General features: G+C 41.7%; 1 protein-coding gene across 13 annotated transcripts in view; it reads left to right on the top strand.

The window, feature by feature from the left end:
* The window catches only part of szt2 (SZT2 subunit of KICSTOR complex), a 290,455-nt gene that overhangs the window by 172,792 nt on the left and 93,608 nt on the right, over positions 1–24,055 (top strand). For all 13 annotated transcript variants that reach the window (XM_060919698.1, XM_060919695.1, XM_060919703.1 and 10 more), the window contains 6 exons: positions 5,184–5,354; positions 10,572–10,763; positions 13,703–13,890; positions 16,345–16,511; positions 19,952–20,049; positions 20,200–20,332. In XM_060919698.1, coding sequence (XP_060775681.1) covers positions 5,184–5,354; positions 10,572–10,763; positions 13,703–13,890; positions 16,345–16,511; positions 19,952–20,049; positions 20,200–20,332 — 949 coding nt within the window. The remainder of the gene's footprint in view (positions 1–5,183; positions 5,355–10,571; positions 10,764–13,702; positions 13,891–16,344; positions 16,512–19,951; positions 20,050–20,199; positions 20,333–24,055) is intronic.

The following is a 24,055-nucleotide window of genomic DNA, read 5'->3' as shown; positions in this document are numbered from 1 at the left end:
TAGTCACCTGGAATGCTTTTCAATTTACCGGTTCCTCGTCAAAAGTTATAGTGCAATTTCCTGCCTTCTTAATGTGTTTGAGATCAAACACTAAATAATAAAAATACAGTAAATAGCCCTATTCCACAACTGTACAGTAGTAATCCATATTATATCAAGAACCGCTCAGCTAAGTAAAGAGAAACAACATCCATCATTACTTTAAGACATGACGTGTTTTTTTTTTTTTAATTCATAAAAATAAAGAAAAACATTGAATTAGAAGGTGTCCAAACTTTTGACCTAGTACTGTATATTGGACAGAATTTCATGTCATAAGCCTGCACACACTATATAGAATATATACTGTGCAGAATAGGCAGGAGGAATTGGCCTACACTGTTAGAAATAGGGGTACAGTAGGAGTCCATTTCTGTCCCCCAAGCTACAATCTTCACTAATGTACCTCCTAGGGCTCATTATTGGACCTCAAGGTAACGATGTGTACCTTTTTAGGGCCAAAAAGGTACATATGTGTTCCGTAGCAGTATTTAAAGGGTACAAATAAGTACCTAATGCCCAGGTCAGACAGCAGGCTGCAACTAGTTTTCAACTACTTGCATCTTCCTGCAATAACAAAATCGCAGGTAGATGCAAGACTGGTCTTGTGTTGGCGCACGATGACGCTGATAATGGCAGTGTGTTGCAGAGGGTCTTTAGTAAAGGCAGGTTGACGCAAGTGGATCACGATCTGTTCACATTTCAGCTGCGATTCTCTTCCAGTCGGCGCAAATAGCAGGTTGACGCATGTAGAGGCAGGCGGTCGTGCAGTGCTTAAGCGACCAATCACAGGTTGAAGCAGGTAGTGGCAGGCTGACGCAGGGGAAGGCAAGTTTGGCTGCGATGCATCGCAGGTAGATGCAGACTGCACCTGCAAATAGTTTACAGCAGCCTGTGAGCAATCTTATGGCTTTTTTTTAAAGGTTTTCTGTGCACTGCGTCAACCTGCATCTAGCTGCGTCTGCTTCCGACTGGTCGATTCAGCTTAAAAACTCTGCGTCTTGCAATACGTCTGACCACAACGAAGGATTTGACGCAGAACGCCTGTGATCAGTCGCGATCTGACCTGAGCATTAAATGGCCCTGCCCCAGTGACCAGCCGTTGTACCCTTAAAGGTACAATAATATACTTTATTTTCTGAGAATGTATTGGAAGATCTGGTGTTGCGTCAAACAAACAATTTCTCCTCATGAAGACTAGAACAGACAAAAGTGTCATTTTAAACGCATCATTTTAAGGCATTTGAGCATTTGCCATGCCATGAGCTCGTCCTCCGTCTTTGTGCTCAATTGTGTTTATATAATCTCCCCATACACAAGATCAGTAACATGACCTTTATATAGTGGGTGGGGTAAATTGGTCTTGGCCAGTTCTCACTCACCATTTGACTGTCCTCCATCACATAACTACAAACCAGTAGGGTTGGATATCTTTTTTAAAATGTTATCGATTCCCTGTTTTGATTTCAAAAAGGTGGAAAAAAAAAGATGCCAACTTTGAAAATAACACAACTTGGGGTCATTTTTATGGTCCATCTTTCACACTGTGTGATGCTATCCATGCATGCTAGCTCATATCTAAACAAATGTACACACTGTTTCATTGATGCATGACGTAGACAGGTCCTATCATAGAGCTACACACAGTGCTGAGCGTAAATGAGTACACCCCCTTTGAAAAGTAACATTTTAAACAATATCTCAGTGAACACAAACAATTTCCAAAATGTTGACAAGACAAAGTTTAATATAACATCTGTTTAACTTGTAACGTGAAAGTAAGGTTAATAATATAACTTAGATTACACATTTTTCAGTTTTACTCAAATTAGGGTGGTGCAAAAATGAGTACACCCCACAACAAAAACTACTACATCTAGTACTTTGTATGGCCTCCATGATTTTTAATGACAGCACCAAGTCTTCTAGGCATGGAATGAACAAGTTGGCGACATTTTGCAACATCAATCTTTTTCCATTCTTCAACAATGACCTCTTTTAGTGACTGGATGTTGGATGGAGAGTGATGCTCAACTTGTCTCTTCCGAATTCCCGATAGGTGTTCGATTGGGTTCAGATCAGGAGACATACTTGGCCACTGAATCACTTTCACCCTGTTCTTCTTCAGAAATCCAACAGTGGCCTTAGATGTGTGTTTAGTCATGTTGGAAAAGTGCACGACGACCCAGGGCACGGAGTGATGGTAGCATCTTGTCTTTCAGTATAGAGCAATACATCTGTGAATTCATGATGCCATCAATGAAATGCAACTCCCCGACACCAGCAGCACTCATGCAACCCCACATAAGGACACTGCCACCACCATGTTTCACTGTAGGCACCATGCAGTTTTCTTTGTACTCCTCACCTTTGCGACGCCATACAGTTTTGAAGCCATCAGTTCCAAAAACATTTATCTTGGTCTCATCACTCCAGAGTATAGAGTCCCAGTAGTCTTCATCTTTGTCAGCATGGGCCCTGGCAAACTCTAGGCGGGCTGTTTTGTGCCTGGGCTTTAGGAGAGGTTTCTTTCTTGGACGGCATCCATGCATGCCATTCCTCTGCAGTGTACGCCGTATTGTGTCACGGGAAATAGTCGCCCCAGTTTGGCTTTCTACTTCTTTAGATAACTGCAGTGAACTTGCATGCCGATTTTCTTCGACCCTTCTCACCAGAAGACGCTCCTGTCGAGGTGTTAACTTCCGCGGACAACCTGGACGTCTCTGTGAGATGGTTGCAGTTCCAGCTTTCTTACATTTTTGTACCACTTTTGCTACAGTATTCTGACTGATAAGTAAAGCTTTGCTGATCTTCTTGTAGCCTTCACCTTTGTGGTGTAAAGAAATTATTTTCTTTGGGGAATTCTGAAGAGACAAGTTGAGCATCACTCTCCATCCAGCATCCAGTCACTAAAAGAGGTCATTGTTGAAGAATGGAAAAAGATTGATGTTGCAAAATGTCGCCAACTTGTTCATTCCATGCCTAGAAGACTTGGTGCTGTCATTAAAAATCATGGAGGCCATACAAAGTACTAGATGTAGTAGTTTTTGTTGTGGGGTGTACTCATTTTTGCACCACCCTAATTTGAGTAAAACTGAAAAAATGTGTAATCTAAGTTATATTATTAACCTTACTTTCACGTTATAAGTTAAACAGATGTTATATTAAACTTGTCAACATTTTGGAAATTGTTTGTGTTCATTGAGATATTGTTTAAAATGTTACTTTTCAAAGGGGGTGTACTCATTTACGCTGAGCACTGTATGTCTTTACAGATATGTAGCCTTTTTTTTTTTTGGTGTAGTAATAAAGGGTTATTGGAGAAAAATTTTGGGTACCCGATACTTGTAATTTTGGATTTGGTTCAAATTTGGAACCGGCTTCCAATTACCAACCAGAGATCCTGAAGGCCAACATGTGCTTCCTTTGAGACGTGAAGCCAGCCAACCACATCTCTGAACTGCTGCTCATGCTTCATACATGAACTCCGACACCCTGCGACTGGTGAGTGTCCCTGTGATTGACAGGGGAGAGACGATCAAAGACAGCGTGGCCAATTTTTATTTCTTGGACGACTTTGGTGTTGTTGGTGTTTGAATTTGCTGTCTGTGGATGATGGGGTGAATGATTTTCTGATGTGTGGCATTTCGTGACTAATACATGGCTATGATTCAGCTCACCTTAATAACCGCATCTATTGACATGTTTCGCTTTCTGTTCCTAATAATCCAACATGTCTTCTATGAAACCGAGGTCTGGTAATTTTGCAGGCTAGTCCAAGTGTCCGAGTATCACACATGCATGTTCCTGACGGTCCTCCTGAAACATAGGAGTGTCACTGTTGTGTTCTACCTGGAAACAAAAAAGACGACAACCTCAAATTCTGGCGAACAACATCTTAAACCATTTTTATCCTGATGTGTGCAACCTAATGGCACTGAATGAAAAGCTGCTGCTATTTTTGGATGCATGTAATTTTTTTGTCTCAGGATGACCGAGTACTAGTGGCAACGTCCTGCAGTAGCTTTCGACAACAAGCCAGCGGTGCTAAAATTCCTCGAATGCTTTGTCCTTGGTTGAATTTACAGCACCGGACCCCCTACAGTGTGTGTATTGATCGCGAGTGGGTATGGAGAACCTGGGATCTGCCTGTTGCACATGAGAAGACCGCGAGCACTGTGAGAGTCATGTTCTTTGACTTTTCAAGTGCTTTTATCACCGTTTGGACAAAGCTGCGGGGTGATAAGCTAAGTGCAGCACAAGTGGACTCTCAGAGCAGCAGGCGACTTTTACCTCGCTGCAGAAAGGAGGATTTTCCGGATCCTTTCACCCTGCAGCCATTAAGACCTTACAACACTATTATTGGTTCATCCACCGGGCATTAATACTTTCCTCAAACTGAACTCTTACTGCACTGTTTTACAATCATTTCCATCAGATTTTATTTTTAATTTTTATTCGGTGGTGTTTGGATTTTTGCACGGTTCACATACATCAGCACTTTGTAATAATGACAAAGATACCGGTACTCGTATATTTGCTCATTCTGTTTGTTTGTATTTATCTGTGCTTAAGCATTTTTTTTTAAAGTCTTACGTTCCTTTGTGTTATTTTTATTATTTGTTCCCTGCTATAACACTTCCGTTTTGCCATTAAAAAAAAAAAAGCAATTCTCCTCGCTCGAAAATGGCTGTTGCTTGTATTAGCTGTGCAATCGCATCCCTGACCAACTTGCACTACTACTGATCAAATGTTTTGAGAATCTCTGGCAGCTTTCAGTCGTTCCCAGAGCGAAACCAGAAGGCTTTACATTTATTCATTCATTTGTGCCCTCACGCAAAACGGATGCCCACACTCAACTCTGATATGCTTGAACCGTAAAGTCACTTGTGGACAATGGACAGGATAAGCAGTGTGTCTTCACTTCGTTTCTGCGTTGTGTTAGACATTTCTAGATCACGCTAGGTTTCTATAAGCCTTTGCGCTTGCATTTGCATAATGAGCAATAATCTTTGCTTTGTGCACAGAAAGTCTTGGCTGGCTGATTGCATTGCAGGAAATGCCTCTTAGACATCTTGCACTAAACTCCATCAGCCGTTACAGTCCAATTTTAATGTGTGTGTGTGTGTGTGGTGTTTCCCCAGGTATTGCGTGCATTGCACTGTCCTTTGTGGACGTTCAGGATCGGCCCCTACATGTCTGTGCTCATGATTGTGGCACGCCGAGAGGAGACGCCGCCTCCATCTCTCTCCAACCTGAGCAGTTCGAGAGCCTCACGTCTGTGCAGAAACTGGATCCCGACAAACGCAGTACAGGTAACCTATTTTAGAATCCGTTTAATTTTATTTGTGCTTTGAGCAATAGATGTTGTCAGAAAGCAGATTTAAAGCTTTAGCTCAAGAAGGTCTGTTTTGAACCTGCTTCTCAAAATAAAATGGTGGCAAGGCTTTCTTTGAAAGTAATGTAAAATGAATCCGGTTATGTACAATACATAATATTGCAAAAAAAAAAAATGTTTTAAGTGCTACTTTCTTAACGGTTTTATATAGTGGAGGATACCTTAAATATAGTTGAACGTAATTGGCCACTGAGACACTTTTCTTTTTCTTCCCTCCCTCCCTCCCTTGCTTGTATGCTTCCTTCCTTGCTTCCTTCCTTCCTTGTTTGCTTGCTTCCTTCCTTGCTTGCTTGCTTCTTTGCTTCCTTCCTTCCTTGTTTGCTTCCTTCCTTGCTTCCTTGCTTGCTTCCTTCCTTCCTTGCTTGCTTGCTTCCTTCCTTCCTTCCTTCCTTGTTTGCTTGCTTGCTTGCTTGCTTCCTTCCTTGCTTGCTTGCTTCCTTGCTTGCTTGCTTGCTTCCTTGCTTGCTTGCTTCCTTCCTTGCTTGCTTCCTTCCTTCCTTGCTTGCTGGTTTGCTTCCTTCCTTGTTTGCTTGCTTGCTTGCTTCCTTCCTTCCTTGCTTCCTTCCTTGTTTGCTTGCTTGCTTCCTTCTTTCCTTCCTTGCTTCCTTCCTTGCTTCCTTCCTTGCTTGCTTGCTTCCTTCCTTGCTTGCTTGCTTCCTTCCTTCCTTCCTTGCTTCCTTCCTTGTTTGCTTGCTTGCTTCCTTGCTTGCTTGCTTGCTTCCTTCCTTGCTTGCTTCCTTCCTTCCTTCCTTGCTTCCTTCCTTGTTTGCTTGCTTGCTTCCTTCCTTGCTTCCTTCCTTCCTTGCTTGCTTGCTTGCTTGTATTTTGCAGGACATCTGAATTCTGCTTCACCAAAATTAAACACCCTAATAAGATAATTGGAGTATCATAGTTGTAAACAGAGGTTTGAGTTGTTTACATTCATGTTAAAAAAAAAAAAGTTGTGGGGTTTTTTTTGTGTTTTTTTTGGGGGGGTGGGGTGTTGTTTTTGTATCATTAACATTTGATAATCTTGCCACCATTTTACTCTTGGGAAAGTTATAGTAGTGAAGCTACAAATCTACACTGCCTAGCCAAAAAAAAAAAGTCTCACACACTAATATTATGTTGGACCACCTTCAGCTTGCATTGTGGCATTGTTTCAACAACTGTACGCAACGTCATATTTATTTACATTTAGAGTTGCATTAAGTTTTTGCTGAGATCTTGAATTAATGAGAGGAGAGTCAAACCCCTCTGTCAAGTCTTCTCCAGCACATCCCAAAGACTTTCGATGGTGTTAAGGTCGGGACTCTGTGGTGGCTAATTCATGTGTGAAAATGATTCCTCATACTCCCTGAACCACTCATTCACAATTTAGCCGTAATTTTATGCCTGTGCCATCATGGAAGGAAAAAAAATCCATTTATGGTATAACCTGGTCATTCAGTACATTCAGGTCATCAGCTGACTTCATTTTATTGCCCCATAACGTTGCTGAGACTCGACCTGACCAACTGAAGTAACCACAGATCATAACACTGCCTTCAGAGACTCGTACTGTGGCCACTATGAATGATTGATTGGTGTATCACTTCATGTGAGTCCCTTCTTACCGTGATGCACCCATCACTCTGGAACAGGGTAAATCTGGAATCATCAGACCACATGACCTTGTTCCATTGCTCCAGAGTCCAATCTTCATGCTCCGTAGTGAATTGAAGCCTTTTCTTCTAATTATCCTCAATAACAAGTTGTTTTCTGATGGCTACACAGCTGTTTAGCCTCAATACTGCGAGTTCTCATCACACTGCGTGTGTGGAAATGCTCTTACTTTCACTATTAAACATTGTGAGTTCTACTTTATTATTATTACTACTATACATCTGCTCCACCTCTGTCCATTCGTCCATATCTCCGTCCGTCCGAAACACCCTTTTCTCTCAGCAACCACAAATCATAGCCACTTGGTACCGAACTTCAGCTTGGGGTTCTATACCATGTATACCGTTTTCAGGTTTGTCGCACATCAACTTCCTGTTTAATGACTGAATGTATTTGCAAAACATATAGTGTGGATTTAGGGGCGGCATGGTGGTGTAGTGGTTAGCGCTGTCGCCTCACAGCAAGAAGGTCCGGGTTCGAGCCCCGGGGCCGGCGAGGGCCTTTCTGTGTGGAGTTTGCATGTTCTCCCCGTGTCTGCGTGGGTTTCCTCCGGGTGCTCCGGTTTCCCCCACAGTCCAAAGACATGCAGGTTAGGTTAACTGGTGACTCTAAATCGACCGTAGGTGTGAATGTGAGTGTGAATGGTTGTCTGTGTCTATGTGTCAGCCCTGTGATGACCTGGCGACTTGTCCAGGGTGTACCCCGCCTTTCGCCCGTAGTCAGCTGGGATAGGCTCCTGCTTGCCCGCGACCCTGTAGAACAGGATAAAGCGGCTACAGATAATGAGATGAGAGAGTGTGGATTTACAAATTTTTTTGTAACACTTTTCTCAGCAACTACAAATCACAACTGCTTGATATTTGGTACCGAGCTTCAGCTTGGGGTTCTGTACCATGTATACCGTTTTCAGGTCTGTCCCACATCGACTTCCTGTTTACCGACTGAATGTATTTACGAAACATATAGGGTGGATTTTGACGCTATTTCAAGAAGCAAAATGCTATTTCAAAATGCCAGTTTACCAGGATGCTATTTGAAATCCCTGGGGAGACACACTGCTCTTTACTTACTTGTTTCAGGGTTAAGTATTTGTTGAAGTCAACATTCATAGTAAGTGTCCTATTCCTTTGATTGCTTGCGTTCTGATATAAGCAAGATATCAGGGGGATACGTAAGTAAGCAGGAGCTCCCAATTGATCTTGTTTGTTTATTCATTTTATTTATTTTTAATAAATGGTTTGACTTCAAGTGTTTAAAGTGCATATCACGGGTAAATTCAGGAGCAAGATCAATGTAATTCTCCTATTTTACATAAAACTTTGGTCAAATATCTGTCACATTTTGTGCAATTTTTTTTTTACCTTGTGCAATACCAGAAACATTCAGTTGAAATCAAGCCATTTGAGGCGAATTGGTCCGCCTCTGAAAAAACTCGGCATCTGGATTTCCCGGCAAACATTGATTTTCGTGACGTCGCGTGCGGGACGCCTCACTCTGAATCCTACGTCAGCGCTGGTTTGTTTGTGAGACAACGACCTGGTGGTTTTCTGCAAATTTCTTCAACACCATCACGTAATTATTAAAATGGTTAACAGATGTATCGTAGGAGGGTGTAGCAACATCAATCTTGATGGGATTAGTACTCATCGTTTTCCAAAAGACCGGACAATGAGAGAGAAATGGGAGCGCTTCGTGCGAGGCACCCGGAAGCCGAGGACCAAAGCAGAGCCGAGAAAAAGACCAAGAAAATCAGCGATTCACAAGTTGACTGTTGCCAGGGTAAGAAATAAGAGAGACTATACTCTAAATTAGGTGTTCCTGTGTTTGTGTGGTACACGGATAATGTTATTTATTGACACACAAAAGTAAACAACACGAAAGCACTGGGCGATAATACACTTACTTCACATGTATCAAGGGATCTGCGTGTCAGGGCTTGAGATCTTGGGATGTGTCAAACACATTAAATGTATATACAGCCCTGCTTAGCCGATTCCATGTGTGTAGCTTATGAAATCTTTCTCCTACAGTAGCCAGCACTCTTCTAAATGAAGAAATATATAAATACATAATAGTAATTAGAAAAAATATGATTTATGTAACAATAGATAGATGAGCATTGATACATGAATCCATGGGTTTAGAAGCTCAGGCAACAATTCCATATTTCAATGTAAAATCGCTAGCTGCTAAACTTGGTCTACACAGGCTGCGCACTGAAACCGTGCAAGCACGCGCAGCCTGCTGGCGCTTCCGCACGTGACGTCACGAATCTGGCTCCAGACTCCCTTGGGATTTTTCCAGACGCGTTTTATTATTTTATTTTTTTCTGCTGTAGACAGATGGCCTTGTGCAAAATTACCCTTCTGGATAAGTGTGTAAAGGGACATACTTTCATATAAAAAAAACACGAAATTGGTCCCGGATATGCACTTTAAGTGATCTCCAATCATAATCGGTCAAGATTTTGTTCCAACCACGTTTCTTCTTGATGGTTGACGGGTCACTACTGTCCTTTCAGGGTTTTAATAATGCGTCGGCCAGTTCTGAACCCAGTTCCTTAGTTTTCTTTGTCAGCCAATAAGTCGACCCTTCTGAAACACAGTAACATCTTTTCCACAGCCATGTAATACGTTTTCTGACACGGTTGTTACAGTGAGTAGCTTCTCACTTTATGAGTTTGGGTTAAAAGAACTGTTGGCAGCTGAAACATTATTAATCACTGTAGTAATTTATATAATCAAAGGCTTTTAAGTATTCACTTATTTAAATCCAAATTATGCCTTTTTTCTCCTTCTTTTTTGGCTAGGCAGTGTATAATAATAGTGAAGTAACATTATTCTAGCAGCACAGTGGTGTAGTGGTTAGCGCTGTCGCCTCACAGCAAGAAGGTCCGGGTTCGAGCCCCGTGGCCGGCGAGGGCCTTTCTGTGCGGAGTTTGCATGTTCTCCCCGTGTCCGCGTGGGTTTCCTCCGGGTGCTCCGGTTTCCCCCACAGTCCAAAGACATGCAGGTTAGGTTAACTGGTGACTAAATTGAGCGTAGGTGTGAATGTGAGTGTGAATGGTTGTCTGTGTCTATGTGTCAGCCCTGTGATGACCTGGCGACTTGTCCAGGGTGTACCCCGCCTTTCTCCCGTAGTCAGCTGGGATAGGCTCCAGCTTGCCTGCGACCCTGTAGAAGGATAAAGCGGCTAGAGATAATGAGATGAGATGAGACGTTATTCTAATCATTAGTTTCTGCACTATATATTTATTTTACTCTTTGCTTATACTGTCCATAATTAATTTTGTTCATTGCAGTGAGTGTCAGTGTGAGCCTTGGCAAATTGTACATACTTTTAAAAATTGATCATAATATAATTAACCAAAATTGCACTAAATAGCTGTTCATTCTTTCCATAATATAAGAAATGCCCACATCATGGACAGAGTGTATACATACATTCACCCACATGTTTGTTTCTCTCTCTCTCTCTACTGTGCCTTCAGGTGACACAGTACGGGTGCGGTTTGATATCTGGGAGCAGGGGAACGTGAGCCCTCTGCAGCTGACCGAGAAACTCCGCTCAGCGCTGCGCCACGCACTGTGTGATCTCATCATGGAGATGAAGGTCCTGCCAAACCCACTCTGTCTGGAGACGTTCTGCATTCCTGAAGCAGGACCAAAAGACAGTAATAATGGTGAGAACACACTGACCAAATTACTTTACCGTCAATATCCCCCCCCCCCCCCCCCCCCCCCCCCCGGACTTTGTCCATTAGCAAGAATTGTTTTTGTTCACATTGTCATCAAACGCTAATTCATGTTATTCAAGTTAAGTTATATTTGTCTTGATATAAGTACTGGCTCAAAGCTGTAGAGTTGAGAACACGTTGAGAATACAAAGACACAGTCGCCTCTTTTGGGTAACTTCCCTTATTTTGAATTAAAAAAAAAATTAAAAAATGTTGATACTTCACGTTTGCAGAGAATTTTAACAAGCTTGCTAATTTTTTTTTTAAGCTCTTAGACCAGGGGTCACCAAACTTTTTTCTCTGGGGGCCACATTGTCGTTCCTGACTGTGATGGGGGCCGGGGTCGGGTCAGCTATATAACATAGAATTGTATGACCCAGACAAACATGACCACCAGCAGGCCTCATTGTGTAGTAGAGATTACTAGCCTGGCACAGCCATCCCCACTACTATATCCCCACTACTATACCCACACTACGAAATCAACACTTGATTCCTGGCACATATTTGTTTATCTTTACTAGTGGTTTGCAGAAGTAGTAATCGAGTCTTCACACTTTGTTTTAATTTGAAATACCACAGATATTCCATTTATTTATTTTCTAATAAAAATAACATCAAAGCTGTCAAGGTAAGAAACATCTGCCTAGTTGAGGTGATTGACACTGGCAAAGGTGAGTGGAAAATTATAAATTGTAGGTAGGCCTGTTGATATTATTAATAATATTAATAATAATTGTTTGCAGCACTTAATAAAAGTCAAATAAATAGGCCTATAAAATAAATACATAAAAAAAAAACCAGTGAAATTAAAATAATATGAGCAATAGATCACAGCAGTTGTGCTGTGTCCTGCACGTCATTGCTCTCATCCATGGCCAAAGCAAAAAAACTCGAATTCTGACGCTCTCTCATTCAGCTGGTCATACACGTCGTCCCTCAAATCTTCGGTTCGCCTGGTCATAGTAGGTGCGGAGAGACTCACCGTGTTGAGCGCATCCTTCTTGTCGGGACACACCTCCTCGGCCACAGCAAGCATGCATACTTTAACAAAGTCCCTATCAGTAAACGGCTTTCCATGGGTAGCTAGTAGGTGAGCTACCTTATAGCTAGCTCGGACGGCAGCCTGGTTGATCTGGGTTTGGTGAAGGAATACATTCTGTTGTGCAGCCAGTCCGCATTTCATCCTCCGAATCCTGTCTTCTCTTGTTTGCCCTCGCAAACTAGCATACTCTTTGTGGCGGGTTTCGTAGTGACGACGCAGATTATATTCTTTGAAAACCGACACACTTTCTTTACATACAAGATAAACTGCACGGTCCTTACACTGAACGAAAAAATAATCGGTGGTCCACTGTTCTTTAAAAACTCTGCACTCTCTGTCAGCTTTTCGCTTACTGCTAACCATTTTGCTGTCCTGAACACTGACAGTTCTCTGTGCGTGCGCTGCCTGTCACTGCTTGATCGCGAGCATATGACGAAAATTCAGAAAATATGAATAGTTCATTTTATAACTAAATATCAATTTTAATTGATAAAATCAACAAAATACAAGATGCAGACATGTTATTATTTGCCAAAAAGCAATTTAAAAAAATAGGCCATGACCACTTTTGGGGATTGCCTCATAGGGCCGGTTCAAGTGGTGAGGGGCTGGGGGGCTGGTCAAAGGGGGGTGGCGGGCCGGAGTCGGCCCGCGGGCCATAGTTTGATGACCCCTGTCTTAGACAATAGCTTGAAACTTTTTAAATTAATGAAATTTTTTTTTCCCATGGATACTTGTTCACCACAGCACAAATATGGTCATGTTACAGGACAATGCAATGGACTCGGGATCAGTTTTTATATACAGTACCAGTCAAAAGTTTGGACGCCCCTGCTCATTCATAGGGTTTTTCTGTAGGTTGACTATTTTGTACACTGAAGAACAATGCTGAAGACATCAAAACTATGAAATAACACATGGAATGCATAGAGAATTATGTGGTCAACAAAAAATGTTTAACAAAATGTTTCACATTTTAGATTCTTCAAAGTAGCCAGTGTTTACCTTGATGATGCTTTGTACACTATTGGCATTATCTTAACCAGCTTCATGAGGTCGTCACCTGGAATGCTTTTCAATTAACAAGTGTGCCTCGTCAAAAGTTAAGTTAATTGGTGCAATTTCTTCACAGCAAATTCCCCAGTGTTGAATTAACACTTTCAGAGTTCATTTGTGTCCAACTGGACATATATAAACACAGCAGGGTGTAAAATCAACACTCTGGGTGTTAATTCAACACTGGGGATTTTACTGTGTTGCCGCCTTAATGTGTTTGAGATCAAATAGTAAATAATAAAAATACAGTAAATAGTTCTATTCCACAACTGTAGTAATCCATATTATGTCATGAACCACTCAACTAAGTAAAGAGAAGCAACATCCGTCATTACTTTAAGACATGATGTGTCTTTTTAATTAATAAACATAAAGTCAACTATTGAATTCGAAAAAGTGTCCAAACTCTTGACTGGTATTGTACTGTATGTGGTGGTGTTTGGGAATGTTTTTACATTGTTTTATAGAAAAGAGAGGACAAAGTAGTATTGTGGCCAGGTTTCTGTGCAGAGAATGACATCATAAGTTATCTCTGTTTGTAATATGTGTGTCTATGGAGACATACACGGGGGGGAAAGGGGTTTTAAAAATGCGTTCTTGAAAAATAAGCCCCAAATAGGCCTACAGTGCGCTCTTGGACTCACTTTTACAGTCAGGTCCTTATTACACATTTGTAAAAAATAGTCATTACATCACACGCTCTTTGTGAAGTATGTTAATTTTCTTCTTTTTATAAATTACTTTTGAATATCAAGTCTTCACTGAAAAATGCTGTGCATTTCAGGTATCAGTCCTCTGTCTGAGAGTAAAGATGTAAAGGAAAGCCCTCGACGAGCCTCCACGGTTAAAAGTGGCCCTGTCCCAATCTCGCTTAGCTCTGCCCCGAGCTCCACCCCCACGACTGGAGCCAACACTCCTGAGTCGACCACGCCCACTGGAAAAAACATGCGACGGAGCTTCTGGGAAATTTTGGTGGGTGTCTCATGCTTGCTGAGTGTGTAGGTCTTTATCAGCATCAGATGAGCACCATTAGTCAGCCAATACACACACGTGTGTGTGTGCGTGCATGCATATATATATATATATATATATATATATATATATATGCGCGCGCACAGACATACAGCTTTCATGTAATTAATGAGGCTTCAGTGAGCAAACACTGAAGCATGCATACAGACAAGCAGATATACAGTGGCATGCAAAAGTTTGGGCACCCTTACTGAAAATGTCTGTTACTGTGAATAGTTAAGTGAGCAGAAGATTAACTGATCACCAAAAGGCATAAAGGTAAAGACGATACATTTCAGCGTTTTCTGCAAGATTTGTGTATTATTTTTGTTTTGTACAATTGGAGAGTGAAAAAATAAAAGGAACACCATGCGAAAGTTTGGGCACCCCAATACATTTGAGTTCTCCGGTAACTTTTACCAAGGTTCCAGACCTTAATTAGCTTATTGAGCTGTGGCTTGTTCAAATTCTTCGTTAGGAAAGGTCAGATGATGCAGATTTCAAAGCTGTATAAATTCTCTGACTCCTCAAACTTGTCCCTAAAATCAACAGCCATGGGCTCCTCTAAGCAACTCCCTCACATTCTGAATAATAAAATAATTGATGCTCACAAAGCAGGAGAAGGCTGCAAGAACATAGCAAAGTGTTTTCAGGTAGCCGTTTCCTCAGATTGTAATGTTATTAAGAAATGGCAGTTAACAAACGGTGGAGATCAAGGTGAGGTCTGGAAGATGAAGAAAACTTTCTGAAAGAACTGCTTGTTGGATTGCTAGAAAGGCAAATAAAAACCCCTGTTTGACTGCAAAAGACCTTCAGAAAGATTTAGCAGACCCTGGAGTGGTGGTGCACTGTTCTACTATGCGGCGACACCTGAACAAATATGACCTTCATGGGAGAGTCATCAGAAGAAAACCGTTCCTGCGTCCTAGCCACAAAATTCAGCGTCTGAAGTTTGCAAATGAACATTTAAATAAGCCTGATGCATTTTGGAAACACGTCCTGTGGACTGATGAAATCAAAATAGAACTTTTTGGCCACAATGTGCAAAGGTATGTTTGGAGAAAAAAGGGTGCCAAATTCCAGGAAAATAACACCTCTCCAACTCTGAAGCATGGGTGTGGATCGATCATGCTTTGGGGTTGTGTTGCAGCCAGTGGCACAGGGCACATTTCACTGGTCGAGGGAAGCATAGATTCGAATAAATACCATCAAATTCTGGAAGCAAACATCACACCATCTGTAAAAAAGTTGAAGTTAAAAAGAGGATGAGTCCTACAATAAGACAATGATCCAAAACACACCTCAAAATCTACAATGGAATACCTCAAGAGGCACAAGTTTTGCCCTGGCCCTGGAATCCATTGATATATTCAGTCCGATCCGAAGGGTAAAATTGTGGAGCCAGCTGTTGGAGACAACTCCTTAAGATAGCTGTGTTGCATCCACGTCTGATCTCGACAACGGCGAGAAAGCGAAAGGCAATGATAGACGTGCATGCTACTGTTTTATCATTTAGGGCACGTCATACATCACAAGTTGACAACTTGTGTATAAATTCTCGGCAAGAGATGCGGCTAGCGCAAGGGGTTTCGACACAGTCTAAACTGCGCCATCTGGCGGTCTGGAGACAAGGAAGTAGGACTTCAATGGAATACCTCAAGAGGCACAAGCTGAAGGTTTTGCCCTGGCCCTCACAGTCCCCTGACCTAAACATCATTGAAAAGCTGTGGATAGATCTCAAAAAAGCAGTGCATGCAAGACAGCCCAAGAAACTTGTAGCATTGGAAGCCTTTTGCAAGGACGAATGTGTGAAAATCCCCCAGGTAAGAACTGAAAGATTATTAGCGGCTACAAAAAGTGTTTACAAGCTGTGATACTTGCCAAAGGGGGTGTTACTAGGTACTAACCATGCAGGGTGCCCAAACGTTTGCTTCGGGCCCTTTTCCTTTTTTGTCATTTTAAAAATGTAAAAGATGAAGAAAAAAAAAAATAGTTTTTGCTTAAAATATAAAGGGAATGAGTCATCTTTAACTTTATGCCTTTTGGAGATCATTTCATCTTCAACTTGCTTCACCATTCACAGTAACAGCAATTTTGACCAGGGGTGCCCAAACTTTTGCATACCACTGTAGATGGATGGATGGATGGATAAATGAGTAAACAGCTCTACAGACAGATGGCCAGACAGATCCTGATTGACGGATTGATTGAGTGTTTGCCAAACAGAGATTCTTGCGTATTTATTAATGCTGCAAGGAAGTTAAAAAAAAAAAAAAATGCTCCAACAGTTCAGGCAGTTCGGTGCAGAATATAATACAGATATAGATCTAAACAGCCATACATGAATAATGGAATGTGGTTAGTAAATAAGTAAGAGGCAGAATGCAATAGATGCATTTCAATATTGTGTGTTAGAGTAAACCGGACTCGTCAGAACTGGGCAGTCCAAAGACGACAGACGACATTGTGCAAGAGAAGGCGGAGGACAGCCGTGTGTCACGGAGGAGACACAAAACAGAAAGTGTCAAACAGCAATGGAGTCATGAGAAGGCTGTGGCAGTTGAGAGGGAACAGGCTCAAAGGTACACACACACTCCACAAACTGTTTGTACAGAACACCCACCCTGTATCTGTGCTTAAACTGGCAGAGACTATCAGTTCCATGGCTTTATAGAGACACGGCGTAAATGTAGAGCACATCACTAGAAAGGACAACCAGAGAACTGGTGTTGATGTGGTGAGCCATTCTCCTCACAGTTGTAATATCGTTATGGTGATGGTGGGTTAGTGTGTATGGGGCTGCTATGTTGCTAAATATCTCAGTGTTCATCGGTGCTGAGTTGAGAAGTCGTCCATCACACAGAATATCCAGCCAGCATTCGTGCTGTGGTGAGAAACTGGCTCTGATGAGCTACAGTCTCATGCGGTGGTGTTTGAGACCCCAGCAGTGCTGAGATGGATTAACATCCAAATAATATCTGCTGAGTGCTGTCTGGTGGTGATCCCTTTCCATTGATGGGCAGGTAATAGGGAGGCTGATGAACTGTGTATAGAAAGAGATGGACTGCAATCAATTTGCACGGTGGTGTAGCGGTTAGCGCTGTCGCCTCACAGCAAGAAGGTCCGGGTTCGAGCCCAGCAGCCGACGAGAGCCTTTCTGTGTGGAGTTTGCATATTCTCCCCGTGTCTGCATGGGTTTCCTCCGGGTGCTCCGGTTTCCCCCACAGTCCAAAGGCATGCAGGTTAGGCTAACATGGGGTGGCCATGGTCTGAAGGTTGGGCTGAAGTGCCCTTGAGCAAGGCACCTAACCCACAACTGCTCCCCGGGTGCTGTAGCATAGCTGCCCACTGTATGCTCATTGCTCACTTCTATGTGCATGCGTGTGTTCACTGCTTCAGATGGGACCTTTCGCTATGCTTGAGTGTACATGTGATAAATAAAGGCTTCGATTTATTGTGCTACATAGTTTTTATTTATTGATCCACAGTAATGTTGCTGATATTTAGCTAGATTTGTAAGGGTACCTGGGATTTTTGGAAAAGTGTCCAAGTCATTATTGTGCAGACGTCAATAAGTCACTGGAAATGAGTCACGATCAAAATAACTGCATTTAATATAACATCAAGAACAAAACGAGAATTAATAGACTAAGAAAATGAATACCCTGTTTAAAACGTATACAACCCCTGGCAAAAAGTATGGAATCACCAGTCTTGGATGAGCACTCATTCACACGTTTTATTCTGTAGAACAAACTCGGATTACAAACGATACAATAATAGTCATTCCAAAGTGCACCTTCTTGGCCTTCAGAAACACTAAAAGAAATGAAGAAAAAGCATTGTGGAAGTCAGTAAATGTTACTTTTATAGACTAAGCACAGGGAAAAAAATATGGAATCACTCAATTCTGAGGAAAAAAATATGGAATCATGAAAAACAGACAAACAAAAGAACATTCAAAACACATCACTAGTACTTAGTTGCACCACCTCTGGCTTTTATAACGGCTTGCAGTCTCTTAGGCATGAACTTGATGAGTGATAAACAGTATTCTTCATCAATCTGGTGCCAACTCTCTTTGATTGCAGTTGCCAGATCAGCTTTGCAGGCCGGAGCCTTGTCGTGGACCTTTTTTTTTTTTTTTCAATTTCCACCACAAGTTTTCTATTGGGTTGAGATCTGGACTATTTGCAGGCCATGACATTGACTGGATGTGTCTTTCACCAAGGAATGCTTTCACAGTTTTTGCTCTATGGCACGATGCATTGTCATCTTGGAAAATTATTTCATCATCCCCAAACATCTTTTCAATTGAAGGGATAAGAAAACTGTCCAAAATGTCAATGTAAACCTGTGCATTTATTGAAGAAGTAACCACAGCCATCTCCCCAGTGCCTTTGCCTGACATGCAGCCCCATATCATCAAGGATTGTGGAAATTTGATGTTTTCTTCAGGCAGTCCTCTTCATAAATCTCACTGGAACGGCACCAAACAAAAGTTCCAGCATCATCACCTTGTCCAATGCAGATTCGTGATTCATCACTGAAGATAACTTTCATCCAGTCATCCACAGTCCATGATTGCTTCTCCTTAGCCCATTGTAGTCTTGTTCTTTTCTGTTTAGGTGTCAATGATGGTTTTCTTTTAGCTTTCCTATATAAAAATCCCATTTCCTTTAGGCGATTTCTCACGGTTCGGTCACATACTTGTACATTGACTCCAGCTTCCTCCCATTTATGCTTCATTTGTTTTGTTGTACTTTTTCGTTTTTCAAGACATATGGCCTTAAGTTTTTTGTCTTGACACTTTGATGTCTTCCTTGGTCTACCAGTACGCTTGGCTTTAAAAACCTTCCCATGCTGTTTGTACTTGGTCCATATCTTAGATACAGCTGACTGTGAACAGCCCACATCTTTGGCAAGCATGCGTGAAGAGTTACCTTCTTTAAGAAGTTTGACAATCCTCTCTTTTGTTTCAAGAGACATCTCTCTTGTTGGAGCCATGATTCTTGCCAATCCACTTGATCCAGCAGCCCTCCAAGGTGCGATAACTGCGCTGTTTCTAACTGCAGACTAACGAGCAGATCTAATCTGAGGCAGGTGTCAATTTAGGGAAAGGAAATTGACTGGGTGAGTCCTTATTTTCTACCTGAAAATTGAGTGATTCCATATTTTTTTTCCTCAGAATTGAGTGATTCCATATTTTTTCCCCTGTGCTTGGTCTATAAAAGTAACATTTGCTGACTATCACAATGTATTTTCTTCGTTTATTTTAGTGTTTCTGAAGGCCAAGAAGTTGCACTTGGGAATGACTTTATTATTGTATCATGTTTGTGATCTGAGTTTGTTCTACAGAATAAAACGTTTGAATGAGTGCTCATCCAAGACTGGTGATTCCATACTTTTTGCCAGGGGTTGTAAAACAAGTTATACTGTTAATCATCTTTCGGCTGCCCCCTGTTAGGGGAGCAAAATCGGATCTATTCTGCATATTTGATTTGGCATAGGGTTTGTTTTGTTTTTTAAATTAAAAAAAATAATAATACACTGGACGCAACCCTCCCCAGTTGGTCCGGGCTTGGGACTGGCACCAAGTATGCGCTGACTTGTGCAACCCTAGTGGCTGGGTATTTTACCTAACCTGCATGTCTTTGGACTGTGGAGGAAACCGGAGCACCCGGAGGAAACCCACGGGGACACGGGGAGAACATGCAAACTCCACACAGAAAGGCCCCCGTTGGCCGCAAGGTTCGAACCCAGAATCTTCTTGCTTTGAGGCGACAGTGCTAACCACTACACCACCGTGCCGCCCAAGAGTTCTACTAGTAATGACTTGCATTTGTTCAGAGTCTATTTTCTAGGTTAAGTGCCAATGTCATTTATGCAAAGTTTTCCTAAAAATTCAAACATGGCACTCTGTTATAACATTAATATTCTGGACATTTTCACTGAAGCATCTCTCTCTCTCTCTCTCTCTCTCTCTCTCCCCCCCACACACACACATACTTTCTGTCTCCAGGCGCCATGTGACTAAGTTAGAGGAGGGAGACATTGGCACTCTTCACCCACTCTATCAATCCTCCTTCCAGCTGTGGGTCATCTACATGGCCAAACTAGGTGAGGTTCACTTTTTCAGTACATACGGTGTTTGAGTGGCTGCTGTTCTAGTTATTGTTATAGCTATATTAAGAGTAATAATTATTATAACCAATCAATCTCCCCTCGCTCTCTCTCTCTCTTGATTTACTTATTTTTTTTATTTTCCAGGTTGTCCATCCATCCAGCACTGCACAACTGAGATCTCGTCTCTCTTCCTCCTTCCTTCCATCATCACAGAGGTGGTGAATCTGGTGTCGTCTCTCGCCCCAGACACTGCCGTGAAGGTTTTTGAAAGGACCAGGTACAGAGCGGAAATCTTTTCTTCTGTTCTGCTCATGATCACTTTCAACAAAACACACATTTTGGGCTTGCGTTCTTGAATAATGATGCATTAAACTAGTATTTATCATAACCAGTTATATTCATCAGGAAAGTTTTCATCGAGTTTAGGATGGTGTACATAGTATGGATGTAAATGAATGAAATGCTTTATTCATAATGATTTGGATTGTTTTAAACAGGAAAAAGACAGGCATGCTTGTTTTTAAAACATGACAGAAAGGTTTACAGGGCATCTAGTTTGAGACTAGAAGTGGGCATTGGGTCTGGGATCGCACAGGACACAGCAACAAAAAATTACATGAGCAGGAGGATTTAATCTTTCATGTGAGGACAAGGCAACTGTCAGATGTGAAGGCAATCTTAATAAAAATGAGAGACTGTGATGTGCTTCATTACGAACTGGTCCAGTTGTCAGCATGAGATTACTAGTTTGTTTATGTTTTGGGAATTAAAAAAAAAAAAATCATTTATATTCTTCTGATAATAACGACACGAGAAGGGTTAAAACAGTCCTGTTGAGATCAATTATGAAATTGTGTGATGTACGGTGGATATAAAAAGTGTACACAACCTGTTAAAATGATAGGTTTTTCGGATGTAAAAAAAAAAATGAAACCACGATAAATAATTTCAAAACTTTCCCCACCTTTAAAGGGATAGTTCGGGATTTTTGACATGAATCTGTATGGCATCCCCATCAATAGTGTCGTGCAAACACACTGACTTACCCCCTGACAGCATCCTGTGAGTCCAGTTCTTGTCCAGTTTTGCTCCAGACGAAAGTAGTCCGGCAAGTTTGTTGGGGTCACGAAAGTAAAACGTTTTTCGTCTCAAAACAGTATGTGTTCAAAAGAGTGATATATTTGCATCACAAAATCGTTGTCAAATAAAAAGTCAGACCTCGAGATCGCTTGGCACTATTTTCTCTCCCTTCTTATCACTGCGCGCTGCCGCCAGGTGACAGCCACGGCTGTTTCATTCATTGTTTACTAGTGATGGGAATTTCGGCTCTTTTGGCTCTTCTTACTATAAGGAGCCGGCTCTTTCGGAAGATTTTTTATAATTATTTCTCATGACTTGCACATTCACGTCGAGTACACATATCAATGCAAATTAACACGAAGGGATTTACTAGACCAATTTGTATCTGGAACTATTTTCAGCCACAGCACAGGCAAAGCACCGCGCAGCGCCTGAAAACGGGTGCGCAGTACCTGAAAACCCGTTTTCAGGTGCTGCGCGGTGTCTTTGCGCCTGCAGCGGTGCTTTGCCTGTGCTGTGGCTGAAAATAGTTCCAGATATAAATTGGTCTAGTAAATCCCTTCGTGTTAATTTGCATTGATATGTGTACTCGATGTGAATGTGCAAGTCATGAGAAATAATTATAAAAAATCTTCCGAAAGAGCCGGCTCCTTATAGTAAGAAGAGCCAAAAGAGCCGAAATTCCCATCACTAGTAAACAATGAATGAAACAGCCGTGGCTGTCACCTGGCGGCAGCGCGCAGTGATGAGAAGGGAGAGAAAATAGTGCCAAGCGATCTCGAGGTCTGACTTTTTATTTGACAACGATTTTGTGATGCAAATATATCACTCTTTTGAACACATACTGTTTTGAGACGAAAAACGTTTTACTTTCGTGACCCCAACAAACTTGCCGGACTACTTTCGTCTGGAGCAAAACTGGACAAGAACTGGACTCACAGGATGCTGTCGGGGGTAAGTCAGTGTGTTTGCACGACACTATTGATGGGGATGCCATACAGATTCATGTCAAAAATCCCGAACTATCCCTTTAATGTGACCTATAACCTGTACAATTCAATTGAAAAACAAACAAATCTGTTCAGGGGAAAAACGTTAGGAAAAAAAAATGTACAATAAGCTGGTTGCATAAGTATGAAGCACCTTTTGATTTAATTACAGCATTCAGTCTTTTTGGGTCGGAGTCTATCAGCCTGCCACATCTAGACTTGGCGATATTTGCCCACTCTTCCTTGCAACAGCGCTCCAAATCTGTCAGATTGCGAGGGCATCTCTTGTGCACAGCCCTCTTCAGGTCACCCACAGATTTTCAATTGGATTTAGGTCTGGGCTCTGGCTGGACCATTCCAAAACTTGTAATTTTCTTCTGGTGAAGCCATTCTTTTGTTGATTTCGATGTATGCTTGGGGTCATTGTCGTGCTGAAAGATGAAATTCCTCTTCATCTTCAGCTTTCTAGCAGACACCTGAAGGTTTTGGGCCAAAATTGACTGGTATTTAGAACTGTTCATAATTCCCTCCACCTTGACTAAAGCTCCTGTTCCAGCTGAAGAAAAACAAGCCCAAAACATGATGCTGCCACCACCATGCTTCACCGTGGGGATGGTGTTCTTTTGGTGATGTGCAGTGTTGTTTTTGCGCCAAACATACCTTTTGGAATTGTGGCCAAAAAGTTCAACCTAGGTTTCATCAGACCATAACACATTTTCCCACATGGTTTTGGGAGAGTTGATGTGGGGTTTTTTTGTTGCAAAATTTAGCCGGGCCTGGATGTTTTTCTTTGTAAGAAAAGGCTTCCGTCTTGTGACTCTACCTCCATAGTCCAGACACATGGAGAATACGGGAGATTGTCACGTGTAGTACACAACCAGTACTTGCCAGAAATTCCTGCAGCTCCTTCAGTGTTGCTGTCGGCCTCTCGGCAGCCTCCCTGACCAGCTTTCATCTTGTCTTTTCATCGATTTTGGAGGGACGTCCAGTTCTCGGTAACATCAGTGTTGTCCCATATTTTCTCCACTTCTTGATGACTGTCTTCACTGTGCTCCATGGTATATCTAATGCCATGGAAATGTTTTTGTACCCTTCTCCTGACTGATACCTTTCAACACTGAGATCCCGTTGATGCTTTCTAAGCTCTCTGTGAACCCTGGCTTTTGCTGGAGGATGCAACGGAGTAAATGTCTGAACTTTATTTGGGGTTAATCAGAGTCATTTTAATTGATGGCAGGCGTGAACGCAAAAAGACTGAATGCTGTAATTAAATCAAAAGGTGCTTCAACAAACTATTAGTTTAAGGGTGTGCATACTTATGCAATCGGCTTATTGTCCGTTTATGTTTTTCCCCCTAACAGATTTGTTTGTTTTTCAGTTGAATTGTACAGGTTATAGGTCACATTAAAGGTGGGGAAAGTTTTGAAATTATTTATCGTGGTCTTAGGTTTTTCTGATGTAAAAAAAAAAAATTATAATTTTAACGGGGTGTGTACACTTTATATATCCACTGTAGCTGAGTTTGAGGAACAGTTAGAGTTCACAGACCATGGTGACAGTTCCTGGCATTTCTGCATCTATATTTTTTTCATCGTTTTTGGGGGCAGTGCGGTGGGGTGGCTCTTCTTTTTTTTTTTTTTTTTTTAAAAGCTTGATTGAGGCCACTCCTACTTTGGTTTAGTCTCCCAATACAGCAATGAATATTTGAAGTCCTGAACAGATACAGATAGTGGCATGTATTACACTCAGAGCAGAGGGGAACCATCAAGGCCCAAACATATCACCATTTCAAATGTTATTTAATTTCTTTCATTTCTTTCATTTTTTCATAATTTCATTATAATTATTCTCTTCTGATTCTAATTTGGCCTCATTTTCTATCAAATTTGCTTCAGAAATGAAAGGGTTACTGTCCTGAAAACATTATGGAG

This window comes from Neoarius graeffei, chromosome 4 (assembly GCF_027579695.1).
Source record: "Neoarius graeffei isolate fNeoGra1 chromosome 4, fNeoGra1.pri, whole genome shotgun sequence".
NCBI lineage: Eukaryota > Metazoa > Chordata > Actinopteri > Siluriformes > Ariidae > Neoarius > Neoarius graeffei.
Note: the sequence above shows the minus strand (reverse complement) of the source record. Positions and strands in the feature narration are given on the sequence as shown.